The 21,788-nt window shown below is 35.5% G+C and overlaps 1 protein-coding gene across 6 annotated transcripts in view; it reads left to right on the top strand.

Annotated features, from left to right (window-relative positions):
* Positions 1-8,028: 8,028 nt before the first annotated feature.
* SLCO1C1 (solute carrier organic anion transporter family member 1C1) overlaps positions 8,029-21,788 on the top strand; it is a 58,404-nt gene continuing 44,644 nt past the window's right edge. For 3 of the 6 annotated variants that reach the window (XM_074403196.1, XM_074403195.1, XM_003934588.3), the window contains exons 1-4: positions 8,031-8,351; positions 12,073-12,226; positions 13,308-13,449; positions 18,451-18,583. In XM_074403196.1, coding sequence (XP_074259297.1) covers positions 12,098-12,226; positions 13,308-13,449; positions 18,451-18,583 — 404 coding nt within the window. In that variant the 5' untranslated portion in view covers positions 8,031-8,351; positions 12,073-12,097. Of the gene's footprint in view, positions 8,352-12,072; positions 12,227-13,307; positions 13,450-18,450; positions 18,584-21,788 lie in introns of those variants that run through there. The other 3 variants (XM_074403194.1, XM_010345136.3, XM_074403197.1) reach the window with 3 other exon arrangements.

Raw genomic sequence — 21,788 nt, 5'->3', positions numbered from 1 at the left:
CTACCTGTGGTTCCCTAAGGAATTGATTCTCCAATCTACACCTATTATTTCCCCATTACTTATTATATCAAATCCCAACTCCTAAGACTGGTGTTTTCAAATTCCCCTTTGCTCTGGCCTGAAACTACCCTCTCCAGTGCATGCACACACACACACACACACACACACACACACACACACACACACACACACACTTCCAATTATACATAGCACAAGAAGGCGAGATTAACTGTCTTCTTGAGTTGTGAATTTTACCCCTCTCTTACGGTCATGCTATGGCTCTGAGTGGAAGGGAGATTATTTCTTGGCAGTCTAGTATGAACCTTCAACTCCATCCTTCATTTCAGTGTTCTCAAAACAACTTTTAAGGAAGAAAAATTCAAATTACATAGTATAAGGGGTAATAGTGGGTAAGTTCTAACATCCAGGCCAGAGGAGAGGGATTACTATGATCATTACCTAATATAGGAAGCCTCAGACATCAGATTAGTGTATCCTTGTTCACACGAATTCACACTTAGTCCAGCTTTACAGGTCACCCCCAAGCCTGCTGAACCACATGGGGTAGAATTTGATATACGGGTACAACACCCTGACCAATGGAAAATGAAAAGAAAAAATCAGTTCTTAAATAACTAGAAACTTCCATTTGTTAGAATAGATTTAAGCAACAGCCTTGCTAATTTTAGTCCTGGAGCTGCTTCATGTCCTGAATATTCATTCTGACATATTGCTGGCTTACGAAAGGAAGCCCAGGCCCACCTCTGCAGAAATCTATCAGACTTGATGTAGTAGCCTATGCTTTCTGGAATCTTCTGGGTTACTGGGACCAGACAGAGCTGGGAAGGTGTGAGAAAAGGTTTGCATCTTACTCAGCACTCAGTGCAGTCGAGCAGAGACTTGTATTATCAATTGGATTGGCTTTTCCCTGTCAGATGCCTGAGGTGGATTCATTGATGGCCTGGTCTCTGGTCTTCAGGAACTTTGAAGTAGATCAAAATGATATATTAGTTTTCCATTTATGCTACACTAACCACAAGTTGTGTAACTTAAAATAATGCACATGTATTCGTTTACAGATCTGTGGGTCAGAAGTCCAGATGAGCTTGGCTGGGTTCTCTGCTTTGGGAATACATAAGACTAAAATCAAGGTGTTGGCCAGCCAGAGCTCTACTCTAAACGCTCCAGGGTAGAATCCACACCCAAGCTCATTTAGCTCCTTAGCAGAATATAGTTCCTTGAGGTTTTAAACCCGATGTTTCCTCTTCCTTACTGGCTGTCTCTGGGAACCCCTTTCAGCTTCTTAGGGCCACCTGCATTCCTCCTAGCATTGCTTCCTCACCCATTTTCAGGCCAGCAATGCCACATAATCCTTTTTTATACTTTCAGACTTTCTGACTTCCACTTCTGACACATCTTTTCAGTTTCCAACTAAAGAAAGTTGTCTGCTTTTAAGGACACATTTACACAATATTATTATATTGGGCCCAAACAATCCAGGATGATCTTCCTATTTTAAGGTCTGTGACCTTAATTACATAGGAAAAATATTTTTAGCCATGTAATTTAACATATTTACAGTTCCCAGGGATTAGTGTATGTGGACATTGTGAAATTCCATCTTCCACAAATCAATAAAACAATGAATAATATAAAGAAGACATGAAGGCATACGGGCCACACAGTTGTTCCATCCACGTCATGGTAGCTCATGCTCATAATGAAATTGGTGGTCTAATTGCAAAAAGCAACAATGACAATGGGGAACGGAAGAAAGACCCAGTCAAGAATGTAGAAACAACCTCCTGAAAATTGAGGCCACTTGTAACTCCTGTGAGGTTTGGTTGCAATCTGATAATGGTAATGCTCTTAACCATTTACACTCATATGTGAATATTTGTCCTAAAAGCCAAAATATGTAGCTATTGGAATTAAGGTGTGAAAGTAGGAATTGTTCCCCTCATGATTATAGTTCATAATCAACTGATTTTGCTTTCTATCTCTAAAACTTTTGGTTTAGTTTGTTCAGACGAAATAATTACCAAATGAGGGATACTTTCACCACAACACACAGTGGTTCCATTGCCCTGGAACCAAGCCCACTATTCAGGTATTTTGTTGTCTCATGTTACTGAACCATCAGGGGAGGAAGTGACTGATCCCAATTTACCAAGCTGAAGTATGATTTCTGATACAAAATAGTGGTATGAAAGATTGTGTCTGGAACACAAAGAATTCTCTGTGGAGCCCTTAATGCTTCCATGTTAACTAGTAAGTGTAGTGGGAAACTAGAATCACTCAATAAAAACAGAACCACTAAGAAAATTGACCATGTAAGAATGAACTTGCAGGTCATTCTATCAGTAAAAATGTTTCTCCAAGAGCGTCCCTAAACCAGGGCAAGGAAAACATGGAGTGGATAGCAGAAAACAAAAGTTTTATATCAACTATTGGCTCCATAGCCAATAAAAGAAATAAATTTGGAATTTATCCACTAACACTTTTTAATCTATTTACATATGTATATATCTTTCTCTGTATCATTTATTTAAAACTCGCTATGAAAAATTTCAAATGTATTGATACCAGAGAGAATAGTAAAGTGAATACCAGGTGCCTATCACCTAGCTCAAACAATATACAGCCAATCTGTTCCATATATACCTCCAAATATTTAGTGCTTCTCCTCTAAATTATCTTAAAAATGTAAGTATAACATATCCTTTTATTAGTAAATAATTTGTTTAAAAAAAGCAATGCTATATTTACCTCTAAAACAATGACATCACCATTATTATCTCTAAAAAAACTAACACAAATTACTCAATACAACAAATATCCAGTGTTCTCATTTCTGAAGTTAACAAAATTTCTAAGAAGATTACAAAGAAGTCTTCTTGTTATAGTTTGTTTCTTTTTGAATAGGGGTACAAAGTCTATACATTGTAATTGGTCAGTTCATTTCTTAAGTTATAATATACAATTTCTCCCTCATCTCCTGTTTTCCTTGCACTTTTTGGTCGGAAAAAAATTATTGAGTTATTTGTCTTAAACAGATTCTTTACTTTCTGTTTTGCTGATGGCATCTTTGCAGTGTCATTTAACATGCTCTTCTCTTCCCTATATTTCTTATGGACTGGTATTTAAATCTCATCTGAGAGTTGATACGTTTATTTTCTTTGGAAATATAAAGGAGGACTATTTCAAAGATGATATTTCAAGCTTTAAACTTCCATCAGGATGTTCAAAATGGCTTCAGTTTTTTGATGATATTATTGGTCATTGATTACCTTTCTCTAAATTCATTACTTAATTGAGGATTTGAAAATTATAACATGCTTACTTATAAGTGGGTTTAAACATTAGGTACACGTGGGCCTAAAAATGGAAACAATAGACATGGCACACTACTTGAGGGGGAAGATGGAGGAGAAAGGTAAGGACTGAAAAACTACTTATTGGGTACCATGCACGCTACTTGGATGACGGAATCATCTGTACCCCAAAACTCAGAGTCTCACAATGTCCCCAAGTAAAAAATCTGAACATGTACTCTTTGAATCTAAAGTAAAAATAAAAATTGTAAAAATAAATATGTAATAGCTTAGTTCTAGAAATTAATCAGCTTGCAGTTAATATAGAATTATAAAAGCTTTAATATATAGAGGGTCTGAACTAATTATATTAACAGGTGTTTTTCAGAACCATTAAGAATCATCCATATAAATAACTACTTTCTCAGTTTCTCAATTGTGCCACACAAACCAAGCTATGCAAATAAAACCCATTAGAGCTCTACCAATCTAAAAGCAATTGAAAATTATAGTATATTTCTACTTTTTTTTTCTTTAAACTTTGCATTTGAATCAAATGAGTTTGAGGATTTTGCATTTTTAATCTTGTTTTTATTAAATTGTTCTAGAAATAAATTTGTCATCTCTGGAGAATAGTCACTGTTTCCAGGCTATTTGTTGGACTGAACCAAGGTTGCACTGGTATTAACTTCAAAACCTTATCAAATGCTTTCAGGATACTTTAAGATTGGATTATAGTTAAATAAATATTAATTACTCTAAGAAAAAAAAGAAAATTATGAAATTCTTATTCTCTCATCCTTTTTTATTATTTGAAATCATTCTATGAAGAGAAATTTGTCTTTATTCTGTAATAACTCTAATGAAAGTATGGAATAGGAAAGCTAGGATAAACACAGAATTTCTCCCTAAGTACCACTAGTTTTAAATATATTAATATTTAAGTTGTATTTAGAATTATTCCAAAGTGACTACATGTTTTTATAGCATTATTAATTCATAAATTTTATTATTTTATATGTTTCAACCAGTAGTTATTTTTTTTTTATTGCATTTTAGGTTTTGGGGTATATGTGAAGAACATGCAAGATTGTTGCATAGGTACACACATGGCAGTGTGGTTTGCTGTCTTCCGTCCCCTCACCTGTATCTGTCATTTCTTCCCATGCTATCTCTTCCCACCTCCCCACCCCCCCGTCCCTCCCCCATTTCCCCCCAAAGGACCCCAGTGTGTAGTGTTCCCCTCCCTGTGTCCATGTGTTCTATTCTTACTGATGCTCAAACTTTCCTGTATTTGATTAGCAGCAGCCTGTTCAGGTTGTCTTCTGAATCCTATTGGCACAATGTACTCTTCACGGTATCCTAGCTCTTTTCTACCACAAGATGTTCCAGGCCCATCTTATATCTTTACACCTGGTATTAGTCACATATCAAGGATCCATGGTGTCTTTATTTACGGTGCTAGTTGCACCTATTGCTACTTAGATGATTATTGTTTTTAGACCTTTTCAGTGGAGAGAGCTAATACACCTCTCTCTCTCTCTCTCTTTCTCTTTCTCTCTCTCTCTCTCTCTCTCTCTCTCTCTCTCTCTGTCTCTGTCTCTCTCTCTCTCTCTCCTGCATTTTTCCAGACTGAAAAACTCTTAACTCAAATTTGGGACTACAAAATATTCCCTAACCTCATTAGATCTTGTATTATATATATACTTAAAGCCATGACACCAGATGAGGTCATTAAGGAAGTAAATATCGACAGCAAAGAAGATATTCCACAGATTGAATTTTGGAATACTCCAGCAATGAAAACTAAGAGCAAATGACCACTGAAGTAGGAGAAAAAACAGGGGAGTGTGGTGAAACCAGTGAATAAAATGTATCAAAGAGACGAGCACATTAATGGCATACAATTCTGCTAATACACCAATTAAAATGAGGTCTGGATATTGATCACTGGATTTATTGCTGTGAATACCTTTAACGTTATGGACGAAGATACTTGCATGGGAACGGTGAAGGCAAAAACCGATTAGAGGTTGGTGAAAAATGAACTGGATGAGAAGAATTATATACAAGGAATACAGACTAAAGTTTGGGCTTTGAAATATGGACTGTAGGTGCAAGAAGGAAGACAGCTAATAGCAACAGACATTTGGGTGCAGAATAGATGTCATGAGGACAGATTGTAAAATTTCTTCTTATAATTGTTTCGTTAGTGAATTTCCTAGACAAGATCATCAGCTAATAATCAGGGTGCAGCAAGAAATGAAGATTTGAGAGAAGTAAAGTGACTTGGTCATTAAAATGTATTACTTCTAGCAATGCCTCTATGACTCAGTGAGTTTAGTGGATATACACATAAAATAAGCACTATGGGTATGTTCCTGACTTGTTCTTCAATCATTTAAAACAGTTTAGGAGGGATAACATGGGGAGAAATGCCAGCTATAGGTGATGGGGAGGAAGGCAGCAAACCACACTGCCATGTATGTACCTATGCAACAACCTTTCATGTTCTTCACATGTACCCCGAAACCTGAAATAATATATATACTAAAAAAAATAAAGATTTTCTGATTGGCAAAAAAATAAAAATAAAATAAATAAAACAATGTGGATGCAAATACTAAGGAGACAGAAAACGGATTCAACTGAGGTGAGGTTTTCCCGGGAAGATCAATAAATTGAAAGAGAAACAGGAGAATTGAGGGTACATAGAAGAAAGTGATTAAAATAATTGCATGAACCAATTCAAGTAAGGAGGAAAATGAGAATATGAGTGTCTTGGCTTGAATTGTGTCTCCCAAAAAGATATGAGGAAGTCCTTACCTCTTGTACCTGTGAATGTGACCTTTTCTGAAAACAGAGTCTTTGCAGACATTATCAAGTTAAGATGAGGTCTTTAGGGTGGACCCTCGACAAAGAAAACTAGTGTCTTTTTAAGAACAGAAGACAGAGATAAAAAGGGAGAAGATGGCCATGTAGTAACAGAAGTAGCTGTTGAAATGATACTCCCATAAAACAAGGAATTCCAAGGGCTGTCAGCAAATACCAGGAGCTGGAAGAAGTAAGGAGGATTCTTCCCTACAGGTCTCAGAGGGAGCATGGCTGTGCTGACACCTTGATTTTGGATTTCTGGCCTCCCAAAGTCTGAGACAATAAAGTTCTGTTTAGGTCACTCAGCTTGTGGTACTTTGTTACTGCAGTCTTAAGAAATGCATTCATTTATATATTGTCTGTAGTAAATTTACCACCACAATGGCAGAGGTGAGTGGTTGTGATAGACTGCATAGTTCTACAAAACCTAAAATATTTATTATTTGTCCCTTTATAAAGAAGTTTAACCCCTGGTCTAGAGTTTGGAAATGGAATGAAAGATTGAAGTAGGCTACAATCCAATGCAAGGTTGCATATAAGAGCTCTGAATAAGCGTAAAAATTAACCGTAACATTAACCATGGGCTCTGGAAATAAGAAAAGGAATCATGTTGGAGAGTGAAATTGAGTCAGTTTGGAATAGATCAAATTACATTCTCAGGGGAGAATTTCATTTCTTGGTGAGGAAAACTATGCCCTTTGGGCTATAAATGTGATCTCCTCTTTAATAAAACAGCAGCTTAGCCACCTGTTAGACACTGAAAAGTCTAAACTAACACTCAGTGTATTCAAATGTTTGCTCACTATTTCCAATGGAAAAGTCTGGTTTGATTGTTAAAATAAAATATTTGGCCTTTCAGAGTCTGGATACACCATTGCTTCATTGAAAGGTTTAAGATAAACCCTATTTGTCTTGCATTTTCTTTTCTTTCTTTTGAAGTAAAATGTGCTTGAATGATATTGATTAACCATACTGACTCTTATGCGAACTAAATATATAAAAAATGATACCATCTAGTCATTTATTTGCAATGTGCTTTTGAATACATTATATAATTTAATTCTTAAAACAGCCCTATAAATCTGATTTTTTTTAAGAAAAAATTCTGCTTTACAAAGAAAGAAGTTGAGACTCAGTAAAACTAAGTGACTATCCCAGAGTCTCAGCCATTTAAGAGGAGGGTGAATCTTGGATAATTCTGGCAGCCAATTTATTTGTTGGTAGAAAGCACATGCAAACTATAATGCTTAAGACCCTCTAAGGTTGTTCTCTTGGAAAAGGAATTTATTAAAAGTGTAGACTTTCTCAGTGCAAGGATTTCTTTATCCTTGAAATTAGGCAAAATAAATAATTGAATGCCAAAAATTCAATGTGTTTTTTTCCCCATTTTCAAAACTCATAGAAATTGTAAATATGAGCAACTGATCATGTCTCTGAGAATTAACTTTTTCTGTACAGAGCCCTGCAGAGCTTTGTTCGTGACCTGATACTTGGTCCTTAAAGATTCTAGAATACCAATGGAAAAGAAAATCATGTAGGAAACTAGCCCAAGAACCATTAAAAGCAAAACAAAACAAAACAAACAAAAACAAACAAAGAAAATATAAGGATCCCAGTGATGTCCCTAAGGAATAGTTGGCTTAAAAACTTTTTGGAAGGAGGAGGGGTCTTTGTTATAAACTTCCGTCCCTCCTCTGGCTTCTGTTCCCTTACCCTCTGCCCCCTGCGGAGTTGTGTTTTCTGGGAATCAGCAAGTAAGATCACAAGTGGTCTTTTCTTTTTTTCCGCTCTCTCCCATAAAGAAAGCTTTATCACGTGTGGCCTTAAACTTGCAGCAAATTGCAAAGAAATGGCTCAAAAGCTTCAGCTCTTTCTGTGCCCTGGGAGCTGAGATGCACGTCAGTGGCCTTGCCAGCCTGGCCAATTCTCTGCTGACTGCCAGAAAAAAGAGGCCAGGAGGAAAGAGGAAAGAGAAGCGACTCCTGAGGGGTGAGACCATGCCCTTCATCTTTTCTTTTCCCTAATCTGCTCTGCCTGTGTCCACCCATGCTCTCCCCACCTGATAAAATTGTTCAAAATTGCTGTGGAGTTTACCTCAGTTTCCTCTTTCAGTCTTGCTGAGCACATTGAGAGGAACTGGCTCTCTTTGATCTCTATCTCCAGGTAAGACTTGGTTCTCTCATTTCATGTTTTGTGATTAATAGATCAGATTGTTATGGGAGATTAGTTAACCCTTAATTTCTGTGCTATTTAGGTTTTATCCACAAAAATTCTCAATGCGAGGTGATAAGCCCCTCATTAGTTTCTGGTGGAAATAAGAGAGGAGATTGGTTAAAGAAATCAGATAAACTCAAAACTGAGCTCAAATTTTGAGTCTGATACTTAGAAGTTGTTTAGCTTTCAACAAGTCACTTAATTGCTTTGGGCCATCTAATTTTAAACATAGAATTTTAATACTAAGCTTGTTGAGTTATTTTAAGGATTAGAAAAGGTACATACATCACCACACACAAAAATAGTACTTATTAAATCTGAATCTGACACAAATAATTTGTATTGGGTGGGAAATTAGTTTCCAAACAACAAGCATTCCTCTCCAGCAAGTGCCATGAGGCTATTTTTCAGCTCGTCTGAAGGCAGTCATCCTGGTGTCTAGAAGTCAAGCCAGGACAGAGGTTTTCCTCATGGGAGATGACCAGAAGAGAGAGAGGAGCGTGGTTGCCTTTAGGACTTTCTCTGTGGCAGTCCTTGGAGACTGATTGCTGGACAGAGTCCGAGTCAACTGCAGAGCAGAGGGGTTGAGTACATCTGTGTGATCTAACTACAACCTTCGTAAGCCACTTGCTCTCTACATTTAAAATCTGGAGAGATGATTATCAAACTCATGAGGACAGATTATTCAATTTTTTTGAACTCAGAGGAAGAGAAACTGCTTGGCTTGTTTTTCTCTGACTTCACTCCAAACCCAGGATATTGGATGAAAACTGTCATATGTCTTTTCCTGGAAGAATCTATTCAAGAGGCCAGAGATCAATTAACGATTTGCCAAATGCAAATCATTCTGAATAACTGTGTACTCTTGCTCTACTTCTGCAGTTGCAAATGAAGAGAGAGAGCCTGAAGGCTCCAAGGATCTTTCCATTCATGTCATTGAGCTTCCTTCCCTCTCTTTTTACAGGAGATGAACCGTAGCCTCCTTGGAACGTACTACACTTGCAATAATTTGTGCATTAGACACCAAGACACTTCAGTAAAGATAGGCAGTGCCAATAGTTTAAGCTGGATACTATTTTGCCCTAACACAACGTGAACTAAGATGACTATATTTATCTTTCATTATCACTTTTGAATTCCAGTTACAGTGATTTTTGTGTCAACACCTCCATATATTAGATAACTTAAAATGTGTTACAGTATCTCAAGCTTTTCAGCAGTGTTTTTAACATAATTATTTTTCTCTTTGGCATTAGCATTCTAGATGTAACACTTTGGATCTTTTAAAGACAAATTTGGAATAAGTAATAGCATATTTTATTATTAAATAATGTATGTGTATTTTCTGATCACTAGATTTAATATTATGACTTATGAGAAATAAGATGATATCTGAATCCCTAAAACAGAAGGCCAAGTTTAATTATATAATTTCATCCTTTGAAGAAGATTGCAATTTAAGCTATAAATTTAAGAATTATTCATTTCTTATTTTAAAATATTTCCAGTTTGTATATCTTTCGCTTGATAATATATTTTTACTCTTAGTTTTGTAGTAAAAATATCTATTTAATATTGTAGAACTCTGTGCTTCCCAAACCCTGTTTTCATTGTTCTGGAAAATACTGTTCTAGAAAAGTAGTCCTAGTGACTCAGTAGACTGAGGAAGTTGGCTGATGTTATCAGATTCTGGTGAAGAAGAATATCTATATTCTTCATTTCTTAAACTTTGTTTTTTAAATCAGTAATAGATGTTGAATTTTATCAACTGATGTTTTTATCTACTGAAATTCTATTTTTTTAAATCATTCACGTGGTAATTTAGGTGAATGAATTCAAGTAGCCAATTTTTGCATCTTTTAGAATAATTCTAATTATAGAATAAGAGCTAATGTGGATTTGCTAGCATTTTACTTAGAATTTTATAATCTTTGGGCTGAATCTGAAGTTTTCCTTTCTGTGCTATCTTTATGCTGTTTTGTTACCAAGATGATTTTATTTTTGTCAAACTAATGGAGACAATTATTATGTTTCCATTATCTGCTATCTTTCCTCAAAAAATATCCCTTGATAAAGTACTTCTGGTATATCATCTATCCTTACTATCTTTGTTTAGGGAATAGTTTCAGAATATTTTTGATAATGTCTTTCTTGGCTATTTTTCTTTTCTGGTTTATATCAATAGAGGTAATGAATATTTGGTAGAAAATTATCCATTAAGTCAAGGTATTAAACTTATTTCTATATTCTATGCATCTTTTTATGTTTTATATTCCTAAATATCTGTGTTTTTAGGTCATTAACATATATTTGTGTCTTTTTTTCAATCTTGATTAGCATTATTAGCTTTTTGTTTAGCTTATTTTTTATTTTTAATTATTTCTGGTTTCACTCTTTTCTTTTTCAATTAAAAAAACTAAAGTTATGCATGTTTATAAAATGAATCAAAAAGCCTAACAATCATTTGTTGTAAAATCAGGCTCTTGTGCCTCATCTTTACTCATTTCCAACTCCCTAGAAGAATCCACTTAACTTTTAAATTGTTGAGGTCTTCTATGCTTTAATTTCATATTATTAATATAAAACAAATTGTGTATACTACTATTACTTGATTTTTCAGTTTGAGATGGTATCTACGAATTGAAATAATGAAGGATGAAGTTTAGTAAACACAGAACAAGCACTGCAGAAAGTCAAGGGGATATACACATAGTTAGAATAAGTTTCTGCCATAATACACAAAATCTGACTCCTAATGTTATTCCTTTGGTATGAGGTGGATGTAGCAGTTCTCTACCAATATACCATTGTGTCATCTGAAAATACTAGGAAGACCCAGAAATCATTTTATTTGTTGAATTACTGATTTAGGTTAGATTATCAGGCAGGCACTGAGCCACGTGGAATTCTAAAGAAGTAGGGGCACAGGATATGTACATATTGATGTGAACAGAGAGAAAATAGGTTCAGTGTGTGATCCTGTCCTGTGAAGGGTGGCGGGAAATGGAGCATGGGAAGCAAGGCCATCTTTTTTACTTTAAGGCAGATCAAAGACTGCCTTTTCACCTGAATTAAATCTAAGCCCAAAGCACAAATCATTTTGCTTCCTTATTTGTCAAACAAAAACAATACACAAATTGGACCTCTTCTTTTTCTGTCATATTTTAAGCCTCACTTTGGGTGCTACAGGAATCATTCATAAGGTGGTATAGGGATCTATAATGAATGTCAAATTTTTCTATTTGTTTTACTAAGAAGATAGATTTAAAGGCTTTAAAGACTTTATTCTAATGAATCAATATTCAAATAGTTGAATTCCTCTTTTTCCTTTCCTGCTTACTCCCAGTTTAAACTGGCAAGACCACAAAGTTAGCAAAATTCTGCCTTGTTATTTATTCCAAAGGCAACACTTAAATTTATTCTTTGCCATAATGAGGCTTAAACTGGAGGGATTGAGAAAGAATGCTGGCTACAGAGTTCCAATAATAGCAGGATTAGTTAATCAAATATCCTAGTTGATTTTAATTGAAAAAATTTGCCAACTTACTGTGACAACAAAAGGTAGATCCACTTTAAATTAGGTCTATAGAATTGTGGTATACTGTCAAATTTTTAAAAAAGTAATAAATGTTGTAGTATTTATTTTTACTTTAAAAACTAACTTTGACAGATCAGAGTCAAGGAACGTTTTTATAATGGACACTTCATCCAAAGAAAATATCCAGTTATTCTGCAAAACTTCAGTGCAACCTATTGGAAGGCCTTCTTTTAAAACAGAATATCCCTCCTCAGAGGAAAAGCAACCATGCTGTGGTGAACTAAAGGTAGAGTAACCAAGAAGTAAATGCGGTTAATGCGCTTAGCTTTCTATCCAGGTATCTTCTATATAATGAAGTTAGAATAAGTTCTTCTCCTTTTAAATTAACTATCTTAGATGTAATTTACTAAAACCACACCTTGCCAGACAGTGCAAGCAATCTCTGCCTGATTACGTGGGTTAAATTACTTTCCTGGGCTCATTTAAATGCCCCTCCTAAATAGAAAAGAGAGAGACAGTAGAAACTAATATTTATTGAACTTCTGCCATGTACCAGATACTATGCCAAGCACAGATATAACATTTAATCTGTGTAGCATCATATTACTCCAATTTTGCAAATAAAAATGGGAATAATATTACACAGTAAGAAGTGTTGCTTTTTAAAGCGTGCTTTCTGTGCTCCAAGCTTCTGTTCTTTCTTTATACAAATATTCACTCAACAAATCTTTGCTTTTTTCATATAAATGCTAACCACCTTCCCTATGAATGTTCCATCACAGACTCATGTCTAGCAAACTTTGTAAGCTAGATATCAAAGACATGTTTTCCATTGAAAAAAATTTGATTATGAATTTAATAAGTATAAACATAAACACAAGGAATAATAGTTGCACTTTTTCAGTCTATGCATTATGATTCCTGCTGGTGCATGCACCACCCTGTGAAATACATAATTCCAAGTGCTGGACTTGTTACAAGATGTCAAGTGTTTGGCTTATGGTTTCATTTGTTTTATTTTCTTAACAATGAATGACACCATACACTGACTCTTCAATATAAGACTCCTTTGAGTATCCCTTTGGAGCAGGGTGGAAGAAGACAAAAGAGAATTCAACACACACTTCACATAAAAACAAAATATATATTTTAAATTCCAAGAGCATTTTTGAACTTTTGAAAATCTACATGTGTTGTGTTAAAGGCTGATGGAAACCTTGACTAGTGTTTCAATTAAATTTTCAGTGATAATAAAGTTGATATTACGCATTGTTCTTTGTTATTTGTTTTGTATTTGACTGCTTAGTAAGTTTCCAATTGTGTGTCCAACTGGAGTCAGACTAAGTGTGATCTGTCATGTTTTCCAGGTGTTCTTGGGTGCCTTGTCCTTCGTTTACTTCGCCAAAGCATTGGCAGAAGGCTATCTGAAGAGCACCATCACTCAGATAGAGAGAAGGTTTGATATTCCTTCTTCACTGGTGGGAGTTATTGATGGTAGTTTTGAAATTGGTAGGTATTACAGATGCCTGACTCGACTTTTAAGCCCAAGATCTTCTAGGCATAGCTAAAGGACATCTTCTACATTCTGTTGCCTGCTGGAATCTGACTCTATTCATAAAATCTTTTTTTGGACAGCATTTGCCATGATATTTTTCTACAGGAGAGGCAGTTTTCTCTTTCAAGCAACCAACAGTAAATTTCTCTCCCCAGGTTTTCAGTATTGTATGGTTCATACAATTCAGAGCTCCACTTAAGAGTAAGAGACTTTCCTAGAGGAGAGGGTGAGAGGCTAATTGTTATTTTGAGTTACAAATCTATAGAAGTATCTTTACAGAAGAACAATATACCCTGGGAGCCCTATGATTCAATTTTAGAAATGTGAAATAATCCAAATGGACTCTACAATGGGAACATTCAAAGAGAATCAAGAATGATGAAAGAAGTTACATCATAAAAGGGATGTTTCCACCCAGTGGCCTAGAAAGAAGAATAAAATGATTCTATTACCTAGAACACAAGATCAGAGCAGGCAATAAAAATTCTACTCTTAGGTGTCTTCAGTTAGCCATTGACTATGGACTCCTTCTTAGAACTTAAAAAGACCAAGTAATTTGAGTCACTGTTTTAGAAGTAATTTAAAGAGGATGATCCTAGTTAGTCTGCTCCTGAACTGGTAAACTAAAACGCTTGATTTTTTTATTGAAGTAAACCAAATAGTACTCTCTCTGGTCCTTAATTCTTGTTTAGATGCAGGTCTATGCTATAGCAAAAACCAATTTTAGCTTTACCTGGTGAACTTTCAGAAAAAATTAATAAATATTTTTCAACTCTTCAACCATTTCTCTTTGTTCATACTATGTGTTTAGTTCTTACTCTGAATGTTACAGAAAAAAAAAATAAAATGAATAAGTAACCTTTTGCCTTCAGGCATTGGCTTCCCAAATTCACCTTTTATCACCCCTCCAGAATGACCTTTCTTAGTGCCAATCAAATTTTAATGTCCATACAAATAACTGGGCAATTTTTAAACTCTTTTTAAAAACCTGATTTGGTAGGAACAGGATAAAATTCTGCATTTCTAATAGGCTCCTAAATGATGCTGATGCTTCTATTCAATAGATCACATTTTGTGTAGCAAGTTTCTAAAACATCTTATGCCATCCATCGTTTATGTCATCTGCTGAGACTGGCCCAGATGGTTGATTGATTCCTTGACCCCTGTTCTCCTGTTAACCCTACACTGAATGAAGAGAAGGTAAAGGGTGACAAACTGCATCATGGGAGGAAGCAAGGAGGAGGAGGAGGTAACTGGTGCAGATAAAAGAACAGAGCAGACACGGGCAGCGAAAAAATCATATACCATGATGCTTTGATGTTTTTCTCTCTCTAGATTATTGTATAAAAATATGTTAGAGCTGAAGAGGCACAGAAATTATAAGGTCCAAAGTTTTGTTTGGGCTCCCAGGGCCCGGTGAAACTTGAGAGAAAAAGTCTATATTTGATAGAGAGTGCTAAGTTTTCATAGAAAATAGCAAAAAACCATGACCCTAGATTCACATGAATTCTTCCAGACCATCCTAGGTAGATAAATTATTTATTGGATTAGTTGCCTTATAATAGCTTAAATGTTCTCTTACTTCCATTGAAAACCTTTATCCCAAACATCACTGGTTTGCCCTAATTATCTGAATTATATAAATTTCCAGACAAGTGACTTTCCTGAACATAATCTTAATTTACTTCTTTTGCCTCTTTTCACATTCCTTCTTTCCAAGATTCTGGAACCGATATCATCTTCTATCTTTATGTTATTTGTATGTGGCAACTTTGTTGAAATTCTATTAGTTTTAATTGATTTTCCATAGAAACTGTAGAGTTTTCAAAATAGACAAAATTGTCTGAAACAAAATATAATTTCGTATCTTTCTTTGCAACTCTTAGATCTGTTTTTTCTTATTATTACCCCATCACACTAGCCTCAGTACTACGCTAAAGAGAAGCATTTACAATGGACATCTTTCTCTTATGTTTGACCTTGATGCAAATACTTTTAAATTTTTAGTATTAAGCAATATGCTTGCTTTGTGATTTTGATAGATACACTTTAAAAACTGGTTTGCTCGGATTTGTTTTTTCTTAACATAAATGATTAATTTTATTGAGTGCTTTTACTTTGTTAACCATGGAATTATTCCCTTCCATTTGTTATATAGTGATTTAATTAATAACATTTATACTTGGTGGTACTCTTGTACTTCTATAATAAACTGCTCTTGGTTTGGATATTTTTATTTTTATATACTATTCAGGTTGCTAATATTTTGTTTAGAATTTTCACATCTATCTTCATAACCAACTTTGGGCTCGAATTGTTTTTTCTTACACTGTCCTTTTTTAGTTTAGTTTTAAGAAAATAGTAGTCTCACAAGATGAATTGAGTAGCTTGCTTTCTTTTCTGTTATCTGAAGTGTGTGTGTGTGTGTGTGTGTGTGTGCATGTGTGCAGAGGGAGACAGAAAAAGAGAGAAGAGAGCAAGAATCTGTTACTTTAAAGTTTGGTAAGACATATTTCTAAAACTTTCTGTACCTTTTTTTTTGTGAAAGGCTAATGGTGGTAGATGTGGAAGAATTTTGATATCCAAGTTCATTTCATAAAGATTATTTATCATCGGCCGGGCGCGGTGGCTCAAGCCTGTAATCCCAGCACTTTGGGAGGCCGAGGCGGGTGGATCACGAGGTCAAGAGATCGAGACCATCCTGGTCAACATGGTGAAACCCCGTCTCTACTTAAAATACAAAAAATTAGCTGGGCATGGTGGTGCGTGCCTGTAATCCCAGCTACTCAGGAGGCTGAGGCAGGAGAATTGCCTGAGCCCAGGAGGCGGAGGTTGAGGTGAGCCGAGATCGCGCCATTGCACTCCAGCCTGGGTAACAAGAGCGAAACTCCGTCTCAAAAAAAAAAAAAAAAAAAGAAAAAAGAAAGAAAGAAAGATTATAAGATTATGTATCATCATTTATCTTCCAAGTGTATCTCCTGAAAACTCAGAAAGGATACCAAGGAGGCAAAAACCTCTATAGATATAGTATATATCAATATACCATATATATATATATATGTGTGTGTGTGTGTGTGTGTGTGTGTATCTATATGTGTGTATACACACACACACACACACACATACACACTCTACAGAAATAGCTTGTAAACAGGAGTCCTTTATTGTGTGATATTGATGAAGTGTAGGCGAGGGTAGCAGAGAACTGCCTATGAAGTAAAAGTCAGCTTTCATTTTATATTGGTTTATTTATTGTGGTCCATTTATTGTGGGACATATGTTGTGTTAACAAACATATGGATAGAATTATCAAAACAATATGATATACAATGTCTTCTACTAAATACATAAATTTCAAATGAGAAACCTTGTGCTCATGTACTAGTGTTTTAATCTGAACATTAAGAAGAACTTAATTCTTCCTGGAGCCATACAGACTAGGAACACTGGGCAAGTAATGTATCTCACTATCATTATTATTATCCTCAAGCCTATAAAAATTACTACTTTATTTCCAGTTTACCAAAGCTGGCAATGTGACTGAACAGTAGCAAGTTAGATGATTGCTTACAGGTGTAGGGAAACATGCTCTACCTCAAAAATTGGAACTGAGGAGAGCTTCAAAGCAAAGCCACCCATTAGCCATCACAGTCCATTGCTGGGAAATTGTTAAATTCTTACTCTATCTAGCACTGTACATCTTAAAAATTAAATGTCTCAAATAAATGTAGCTAAAACTTTAAAATCCCTTGAAGTCTAAAACCCTAAACAATGTTTGTCAAAGCATGTTCCAGGAGCCATCCTTATCAACACGCTTGAGTCAGTATTAGAAATGCAGATTTCTTGGCTTGACCCCAGATCCATAGAATCAGAAGCTTTTGGTACTTGCCAAGAATCTGCATTTTTGACAAGTTTCCATTTTCTTAACCATTTCCTTTCAGTATTTTTATGCACAGCAAAGCATGAGAAATATTACTTGATTAATATGTTTAATCACTTACTACCATCATCAACTAAAAGTCATATATCACATGCTTTACTAGAGACATTTTAGAAAAGCCTAATTTCTACTTTCAAAAAAACCCCAATAATTTTAAACCATTTTTCACAAAAGAGATAGATGGCATATTTTATAAAGACTTTGTATTTTATCAAATTTGTGTTATGTTTTGTCTTACTTTTAGGCATATGTTGAGGTTATATACTTGATGTATACCTAAAGTTGCCTATGTGGAATAATTTTATTTCTATTGTGAGTCAATCTTTTTTTTTTTACAAAGTGTATGAACAAATCATAAAGTATCATTTGTGTACATGTGTTTCATCATTTTATTTCATTTAAAGTGAAATGCGGTTGTGCTTAATTTTTCTGTAAAGAGTATCAGCAAAAGAAAATTTGTTATGTATATTTCACAAGCAATTAGAACACTAATGGAAGTTTCATAAAAATTTTAATGAATGAAGAAAAAAGAAGTTTACTTCAAAATTAGTAAAAAAATATTTAAGAGAGAAGGTAAAGGATGCCTTACAGCATTTGACTTACTGATAAATTATTTTTTTTTGAGACAGAGTCTCACTCTGTTGCCCAGACTGGAGTGCAATGGTGCAATCTCAGTTCACTGCAACCTCTGCCACCCAGGTTCAAGTGATTCTCCTGCCTCAGCCTCCCAAGCAGCTGGGGTTACAGGTGTGTGCTACCACGCCTGGCTAATTTTTGTATTTGTCTAGTAGAGACAGGGTTTCACCATCTTGGCCAGGCTGGTCTTGAACTCCTGACCTCAAGTGATCCATCCGCAGAATATCAAGAATCATCTCAGATTAAAGGAAAAAATAAATGATGTGGAGATAGCTTAGTCAAAAGAAAACATTGCTTGATCTGCTATATACGTTCATTCAGTTATGCTGTTGACTTCTAAGTTCTCTAATTTATGATGTTTTATTTTTTTTCCTCAAAGGGAATCTCTTAGTTATAACATTTGTTAGCTACTTTGGAGCCAAACTTCACAGGCCAAAAATAATTGGAGCAGGGTGTCTAATCATGGGCATTGGAACACTGCTGATCGCAATGCCTCAGTTCTTCATGGAGCAGTAAGTCTAAAGCAATCATGTTTTCCTTGCCTTTATTTAAATTTAAGCTTGACTCATGATAATTTTGTCTTACTTTTATTACATTGTCTTTGGATAACATTTTAGAACAATTTTATAATTTTTCTTCTGACAAACTATAAAAAAATTGATAGATTACTGTACAATGACAAGATTCAAGATTAAAGAAAGATTTTTAACTACTATGTTTTGAGTCAAATGCTTTAATTTAGCTGTGGAGGAAAAATATATAACTGAAAATAAATTAACGTGGTAAATGTCAAATAGATAATTATTAATGAATACTACAGATAATAAATTCTGGATTATGGAACACTGGCTGGTAGATAATTACCTTGGGGATATATTATCAACTCACACAACTATTCAGTGTCCAAAAAGTATCTCTTAGACCTTTATCAATAGAAGTGGGGTGTCTATATCCTCTAACCCAAAAGTCTACTTTTGGTACTTTTGTTAATATATGCATACAACTTTAGTAGTTCTAAAGATTTTTACCCATATCATTTTTACCCTTACAGCAATCTGTCGTGTAGGAGAGCATAGTTTATCTTTTTTACTTTAGAGCTAAGAACCAGACCCCATGACTTGAAGAGTCTGATGACTTTTGCAAGTTTAAGTGTCTTGTAATTATGAAACCAGAACCCTAAAACAAGTCAGCTGACTTCTGTGGCAGCAGCCTACATGCATATCTGTTTCACTGCCCTTCTCTCTGTTTATCTATCGCTGAAAAGGAAATGAATACCAAAAGGTTTCAAAGTAAGAGAATATTTTTAAAAACTTATATTTCAAGTGATACTTTATTGTCCACTCCAAATCATTGTATCAAGACAGTTTAGAGCCAGAGAGATTTAGAAATAACCTAGTTTGAACTTTTTCTTGAATTTCTAGACTACTTATATAAGTACAGTCAGATTTTGACCTCCCTGGCCAATCTATCAAGGTAGGGCACAGAATCGTCTGAGTGGGAGCTTTTCTACCCATTTGGATGAATTCCCTGGACCCTAAATTTTTACTTGGAGGTGGTTCTGTAGTTTGGGGATTTCTGCCTGCTCTTTGGACAACCTCCTTCCTTTATCACTGAGATTCTGTAGAAATGTTTTATGTGTTCAGCCCGCAGAAAGAATGAGAAGGAGAAGAATGAGAAAATGGGTCTCCAATCTGCTTAATTCCTGCTTGATCCTTAGTGGTGTTGCTGTTATCTGTTGATTCATTGATCCTCCATGTGACAGTTTGCTCAGAGGGAAAAATAGTTCCACTACTGAAAAAATTTAAAAAGTGAAAGTAGTCACATAGGATAGATAAACCCATTACTCCAGACTTAAATCACTATGCAGTGGATGTTCTATGTGGCAGTGGCTGCATTACTTAATTTTTCTAGGTCTCAGTTTCTGCATCTTAAAACAGGTTTTAAAAATAATACCTAGCACATAATGTCATTGCAAATATTAAGTGAGATGACACAGGTAAAATGGTTATCATGGTTACCAGCCTAACTAGTAGCTGTATTATCATTGTGTGTTATCCATCCTCTTAGCTCATTAAGCCACCTGGTTTTAACCAGCAATGGTTTTGTCTTAAAGCTGCTGTATACATATTAATAATTTTGTTACTTTAAGTTAGTGTCAAATATAGAACACCCACATAAGAAAATCAGAGAGAAAAATGTATCAAAAAGAAGGTGGGACAACCAGACAGGCTAATGTTGACAAAGGATACCAAAAGGGACAGACAGATTCTTATCCAATATTTTTGATATGCTAGAGAACATATTTATTTATTATTTAATATACTTGCCAGGTACAATGTCAGGTAATGGATCTATTTCTGTGAGAAAGCAAAACAAAACAAAAACACACACAACCCTTCCTTCATGAAGCTTGCTCTCTACTGAGGATTATCTAATTTCTTTCCAGCTTTATACAGTATTAGTCACTAATTGGGTGCTTATTCAAAATGTGGTATTCATTCTCTAAGAGATAACTATGCTGTCTCCTTTACAGAAATATCCTTGATGTCCAACAAAAGCTATTAATCATGGATAGCAACTACTGAGGGTCTATTCCTAATAGGCTGTTTCGTTTTATGTGTAAGCTCATTTAACTCATTAATTTAGCAAATATATATATATATATATATGTATAATTTTTCTAGGCAGCAAAGAAAGAGTAGTGACAAAAAAAATCTCTGCCCTAATAGATTTTTTGAGGAAGGGACAGAAAATAAACAAATACAATATGTCAGAGAATGGTAAGAACTATAGAGAAAAATAACCCAGTGAAGACACATAAAGAGTGTGTGTGGTTGGTCGGGGTGGCTGAAGTACAAAGTAGGCTAGTCGGCCGGGCACGGTGGCTCAAGCCTGTAATCCCAGCACTTTGGGAGGCCGAGGCGGGTGGATCACGAGGTCAAGAGATCGAGACCATCCTGGTCAACATGGTGAAACCCCGTCTCTACTTAAAATACAAAAAATTAGCTGGGCATGGTGGCGTGTGCCTGTAATCCCAGCTACTCAGGAGGCTGAGGCAGGAGAATTGCCTGAACCCAGGAGGCGGAGGTTGCGGTGAGCCGAGATCGCGCCATTGCACTCCAGCCTGGGTAACAAGAGCAAAACTCCGTCTCAAAAAAAAAAAAAGTAGGCTAGTCAATGTATGGCTCACAGAGATGGTGACATTTGAAGAAGACCTGATAATGGTAAAGGGGAGAGCCATATGGATATCTGGGAAAGAAGACGTCTAGCCTCAGTGAACAGTGAAGGCAAAGTTTCTGCAGCAAGAGGAAGTCTGGTGCACAGATGACCTGCAAGGAGGCCTGTGTGGCTACAAGGCAATGACCATGGGCAAGCACAGAAGACGCACGCTGAGAAGTAAAAGGGAATGAGAGGCTATGTCAAGGTTGTTTCTCACTTTGATGGGCATTGGAATCACCTGAGGCTCTTGGTAAACTGCAAATTGTGATTCAGTAGCCCTGGGGATGGTGCTGAGATTCAGCTGATGTTGCTGATCTGCAGACCATCCTTTGAGTCATAAAGTTAGGACAATTACAAATATTTAGCTTAGAAAGTTTTGAGTAGAGTGACATGATCTTTCTTATATTTTTAAAGCATCACACTTACTGCTACTTGGAGAATTGACTGGTGGGCAAGATTGGAAGCAGGGAGACTATTTAGGAGACTAACGTAAGATTT

Source organism: Saimiri boliviensis, chromosome 7 (assembly GCF_048565385.1).
Source record: "Saimiri boliviensis isolate mSaiBol1 chromosome 7, mSaiBol1.pri, whole genome shotgun sequence".
NCBI classification, from domain to species: Eukaryota; Metazoa; Chordata; class Mammalia; order Primates; family Cebidae; genus Saimiri; species Saimiri boliviensis.
The sequence above is the reverse complement of the archived record's forward strand: the minus strand, read 5'-3'. Positions and strand labels throughout refer to the sequence as shown.